The sequence below is a fragment of the Chenopodium quinoa genome, unplaced genomic scaffold (genome assembly GCF_001683475.1).
Source record: "Chenopodium quinoa cultivar QQ74 unplaced genomic scaffold, ASM168347v1, whole genome shotgun sequence".
Classification (NCBI taxonomy): Eukaryota; Viridiplantae; Streptophyta; class Magnoliopsida; order Caryophyllales; family Amaranthaceae; genus Chenopodium; species Chenopodium quinoa.
The window spans coordinates 22,219-28,370 of record NW_018744726.1 but is presented as its reverse complement, the minus strand read 5'-3'; the positions used below and the strand labels follow the sequence as shown (position 1 = coordinate 28,370).

The 6,152-nt window shown below is 39.0% G+C and overlaps 1 protein-coding gene across 1 annotated transcript; it reads left to right on the top strand.

Annotated features, from left to right (window-relative positions):
* Positions 1-3,877: 3,877 nt before the first annotated feature.
* Positions 3,878-5,739, top strand: LOC110703529 (putative F-box/LRR-repeat protein At3g42770). Its single transcript, XM_021881327.1, has 5 exons — positions 3,878-3,910; positions 4,016-4,225; positions 4,311-4,404; positions 5,296-5,416; positions 5,532-5,739. The coding sequence occupies exons 1-5, from the start codon at positions 3,878-3,880 to the stop codon at positions 5,737-5,739; spliced, it is 666 nt and encodes a 221-aa protein (XP_021737019.1).
* The last annotated feature ends 413 nt before the right edge of the window (positions 5,740-6,152 follow it).

Genomic DNA, 6,152 nt, shown 5'->3' with positions numbered 1-6,152 from the left:
AAAACCCTGAAATTCCGTCGGAAATGCCCATTTTCGACAGAATTCCGTCGGAAAACATTGTCGGAAAAGACCTTTCCGACGGATTTGGTTCTATCGGCGCTTTTGTTGACTTTCAGTGAAAATCCGCCGCAAGGTTCCGACGGAAATTTCCGTCGGAGTGGGAAATGTTCCGACGGAAATTTCCGTCGGTGGGGGAGATGTTCCGACGGAATTTTCCGTCGGAGGCGGGATATTCCGACAGAAAATTCCCCCACCCCACCTGCCCAGACCACCCCCACCCACACCCAGCGCCACCTGACTACCCCCCTACCTTCCCACACCACCACCAACCCACCCCCTGCCACCATAACCCAGATCCCCACCCACCAGCCCACCCCCTACCCCCCTGACTTACCCCCCTACCCAGCCCCACCACCACCAGCCCACCACACTCCTGCCCCTTACCCTCCTAACTTACCCAGACACCACACCCCACCACCCCAGCCCACCCCCACCACCAGCCCACCACAACCCAAATCCCCACCCACCACTGAAAACCCAGATCTACCCACCCACCTAAACCACATTCCAAAAAAAAAACAAAATTCAAAATCTAAAATCAAATACAAAATCAGAAGAAAACAAAAACAGAAAAAGGCGGAAAAAAATAAATAAAACACGAAAATATAGAAAAATCAGAAGAAAAAAAACGAAAAAAGCCGAAAAATCAGAAAAAAAAAATAAAAAAAAAATAAGAGAAAGGGAATAAGAGAACTCACCTTGAATTCCATCAAAACCCCTAATTTGGCTTGAATTTGGGTTTTAAAGGTCAAATTCGACCATAAAAACTCTAGATCTAGGGTTTTTATGGTCGAATTTGACATAAAAAAACCGTATTTTGTTGGTTCGTGGTTGCGTAGCGGCGGCGGTGGTTCGTGGTTGCGTAGCGGCGGCGGTGGTTCGTGGTTGCGCAGCGCGGTGGTTTGTGGAAGGGGCAGGAGAAGGGGAAGGGGAATGAGAAGGAGGAAAGAGAAACAAGAGGAAGGAGAAGGAGGAAAGAGGAAACGAAGGGGAAGGAGGAGAGAGAAATGAAGGGGAAGGAGGAGAGAGAAACGAAGGGGAAGGGGCAGGGGAAGGGGAAGGGGAAGGACGAAAGAGGAAAGAAGGGGAAGGAGGAGAGAGAAACGAAGGGGAAGGGAGGAGGAAAATCAGAGAAGGGGAAGGAGGAGAGAGAAACGAAGGGGAAGGGAGGAGGAAAATCAGAGAAGGGGAAGAGAGAGAAAGAGGAGAGGAGAGGAGAAAATTTCGGTTTTGTTTTTTTATATATATTATAAAGTTCCGACGGATAAACAATCAGTCGAAATATTAGGGTTTTTCCGAGGGAATATTCCGTAGGAAAATTCCGACGGATTTAAATTCCGTAGGAAAACTAACTGTCCGACGGAATATTCCGTCGGAAGCCTTTTATTCAGAGGGAATTAATTTCCGTCGCAATATTTCCGACGGAGTTTCCGTCGCAATGAACCTTTTCCAACGGAATGTTCCGGCAGACCCTATTTCCGTCGGAAAGTTCGAATTTTCCAACGGAATTTGGGTCCGTCGGAACGTTTCCCTCGGAAAACGGCCTATTTCTTGTAGTGGTCGCTTTAATTAGTGTGCGGGTCTTGGGTTGGTTTCCCTTCCGCGTAGAGTCGGACTCTACGAAACCCAACAGGTATCGCGCGCAATTTTCCGTCTTGCGCTAAGGTGGAGAGTGCAACTTTGAGAGTAGCACCTACCACATGTTTTTTTTTTTGTCGAAAAAAAAATTCAGAGAACTATAAAAAAACATGTTTTTGAATTTTCTTTTAAAAAAAAAAGAAAAGACGAACAAAATAAAAGCAACTAAGTTAGACAACATTGTTAGCCAAAGAGATATTATTAGCACCTACATAACTTTAAACCTTGAAGTGGTATTATCGTTCTCTTCGTATAACATTGCTCATAACGAGTCAGAATCCACATTGAACAGCGGGCGCGTGCAAAAATCAGAGTTGCATAGAAGAGTCGCGTGCAACTTCAGAACTTGCGCTCGGAGGGGGCGCACAACTTTGATAGTTGTGTGCGCCGCCTGACAGGTTCGACATTTTGATTGTTTTTTTATTTTGTACATTTTTTATAAATCGAAATGCAGAAAAATTTTTTAATCAAAATGAAGGACTTTTTTTTTATTATTTTTTGCGAATTTTTTAATATCTCTGGGTAACAAGTTGGAGTTTTATTAAACTAAACACGAAGCATATAATAAGCACATTGTCATGTAATCACATAAGCACATAAAAATGAGGAATAAAGCCAATAAAGCATACAATGTCATTCTAAAGTCAACAGTGAAGGCTTGGGTGTCCAAAGGTACCATATCTTAAGAATGATGCACGAATCAATCACTCAATGTGTTGACCCATGGCATGGTTCTTCTAACATTTTGTTGGCGATATGGGTGGGATGATTGTTATTGATTTCGTGATAGAAGCCTGGTGTTGGCGACCCCTAGTCGATGAGCCAATCCCCATTGTTTGAAGTGTGCTATCATTAAGCATGATGCAATGTTGCTTATTTGGTTTTTACTTTTGTGAAAAATGAAGATATTATGTGTTCGAGTCTCGCTCTCTAACGAGAGATTATCCAAGTTAGCCTTTCATTACAACTCATAGCTATCCTAAGTGAGCAACCTTGAACCATAACCAAAAGCTAATCTTGTAACCTCTAAGTCCCCAGTGGAGTCGCCACTGTGAGGAGGGTAGCCCGTTATTAGGGATCCCACTTCCACTATGCCCATGGACTTTTAAAAGCCTAAGACTTTACACTTTTTAGGGTGTATTAGGATTTGAATTGCTAATTATTTGGGAGACCTTGAATTAGAATTGAGTCCGTCATTAATTTTTTTTTTTATAAGTAACCAATCGAGAGTCGCCGATGAGCTTTAGGAAAACTCATAAACCTCGTTCACGCCTTTCTCCGAAGTAGAGTTCAAGGGATATTTAGCATGAATCATAAGTTTACCCATGCTCAAATTGGTCTACTAAACCAGAAATGAGTTTGAGAGCAAGGGTACTAGAAAAACGTTCTCTTTGAGAATTGCAATCCTAGCCTTAGTGCGACCTCTACTAGCTCTTCATTTTTCACAATATCATTACCAAATAATACATGCAACGTGATTCCTTAAAACTAAGTTAGTTGATTTTATTTACAAACATTAATCACAAAAAGACTACATTGCAACAAATGTCGTTGTTCTTTTTTTATTCAAATTCGTGAAAGAAACAAGAAATAAACAAGATTGTGAATCTGTTATGGATCAAAACATATGGTCGTTTGAGTGCAAGGGTGTCGGTTTTAGAGCCCGATTTAGTATTTTGATGATAACTTTTCGTTTTAACTCATAATTGAGCTTATAATATACCGTTGGAAAGCTGTTTAAAAGGGTTATCCAATTGTATAGGCCTTGAACGAATATTATATGGTTAATTATTTTGATTGGCTTAGTTTTCAACAATGTAAGATCCATTGTATCCAATCATTGCATTTGACGCATTTGAGTCCATTATTAATCAAGATTAAACATGTATGAGCATGTTTTAGGCCTAATTAGTGATCGGACTAGGCTCTAAGATAATTTGGTCTCAAATACGAGTTTTAACTTACTTCATAATGCATTTCAGAGTCCATAAACACTTCAACTTTGATCTAGTATGAAAAACGAGTTTTTGTAACATCATTGCACTTCTCGTCGGGATAGGAGGCCAAAAGGAGGTGTGTTCACAACTGCTTGACCCCACTTATGGGATTAAAGTTTAGATTGATTTTTTGCTGTTGTGATCTCTCTATATACCGTAATAAACGAGAATTATGGTAAAAAATGATGACATGGCCCGCTCCAAGAGCCTGCAAGGTAATGGTGTAGTTTTGGATTTTCAGCTTTCTAGTGTCAATTATTTCATGAATTTGTTTTTTTTAATCGCACTTCATTTTATTCCATGTATCATATAAATTTCAGACTAGCAATGGTGAAGTAAATGATAGGCTGAGTCTGCTTCCTGATGATATTCTGCTATCAATTCTATCTACCTTAACATTGAAAGAAGCTGCAAGGACTAGTCTTCTTTCTCGCAGATGGCGATGCATACCTACCTTAATCTTCGAGGATCCTAAGACAGTACTTCGACCTGAGCTATTAGCCCCAAAACAATCAGGCTTTATAAGTTGGGTAAACGATGTTACGAACAAACACATGGGTTTAGTTGTAGATGAACTTACGATTGATTTTGATTTACACAATGCTCTTCTATAAGTGGTTGGAATTCGCTTTTGGAAAACATGTCAAAAGACTGGATCTCAAGTTTAGATCACTATGGCCTGATAAAAATTCACAGCACAACCGCTACAGTATGCCTCCTCTAGAATGCCTGTCTCGTAATCTGTCCATCAACAAGCTAAGGGCCATTATTATTATTCCCTGAGATCTCAAGAGTTTTTACGGATTGAAAATAGATTCGATTAAACCAATACCATTACCATATGTTTGGTTAGAAGGCATGGTAACAATTACCATTACCTAAGGGTAATGGTTACCCCTCATTTGTTACGTCTCAAAAACTTAGGATAACAAATATCCTTACCCTTTTCTTAACAATTATCCTTTCGATGGTTAAACCAAACAAATGATAAGGTAATAGTTAAATGATTCATTTCCTCCCTCTTATTTGTTTCCTTCCCACTCCATTTCCATTATCTGAACCAAACGCCCCCTTAATGTGACTACGGAATTCATACAGCATAGCCTGCAATCATCTTGTCCGTGTCTTGAATACTTGCACATTACACTGGCACATTATTTAACCAGAGTTTCTGGCTCATTTTTAGGGTTGAAATGTTTGGAGATTTTCAACTGTCATCGTTTGGAAACCATTCATATTTCCACCCCTAAACTTTTGTCATTCAAATGCTTAGTGTATCATATCATCCTATCGAGTTACATATTGAAAACGCGTCATTACTCTCCAAGGTCTATGTTTGGCTGTATGGCTGGTTTATAAGACAATCACTTGCTCCTCTTTTCCAATATTTTTCACATTTGGAGTATCTATCTTTGGAATTTCATGTTAAGGTTAGATGCCAGAACTCAATTTTTAATTCTTCTGTAATGTTATAAAATTTCGGATACACTTGGACTACCATTACATATATGTCATTGTGAGTGAGGGATAGCTCAAGTGGTTAGAGCTCCATCCCGGTTCCAGAAGATCTAATTGACTATTTGTTATATTTTTCTTGCAGAATTAGGGATCAATCAAGTTCCTACTTTGGCAAAGCTCAAGCATCTAAAACTTCGAGTTATTGGAGATCAAAGCCTTCTTGGATTTACTCCCTTGATCGAAGCATCTCCAGTCCTGCAAAAGTTAACATTAGAGGCATATATAACATCGAACTATCTCTTGTTTTTTTTTTTTTTTACGAACCACATAATAAATTTAATTTATTGACGAGCCTTTAATAATTTTTGCATACTGCAGTTTTTTTCATCAGCCAACTTCATTTAAGATATCGAAACGAGATGGACAGCCCCTTAGGTGCTTAAAGACACTAGAGATACTTGGCTTTGCGGGAAATAGAATGGACCTTGAGTTGCTACATATGTATTCGAGAATGCTCTTGATCTCAAAGAGGTTATTATCGAGTTCGACCAAAGATGCTATAGTCCTAGAGCTGCAAAGAAGCTGAAAAAGAAAATGCCTCCAGGGGTAGAGGTCATCTCCAAGACATCAATTCCTCAACCGAAAAATCTGTTCTAATCAAAATTTTAGAAGCATAATAGTTGTTATTTATTTTTGTAACTATTTTTAAATGATTTGAACTTTTACATTATTTATATCATAAATAGGTATTAGTAGAAGCTAGAAACCTATGCACAGTTTTTTTTTTTTTTATTATTTTTTTTTACCTCCATTTCATATTATTTTACAACTATTTTCAAAAATAGACTCTTTAAAAAAGAGGAAGAAAAATTGAAAAAGATGATATTTATCTCTCCTCTTTCGTTCATATGTCTTAAGGGTTTGTTGGGGTGGTTGTCAATGGGTTTGGTGGGTTTTATTCGAAGAAAGTGGGGTGGTTTTGTGGATTTTGCGAAGAGG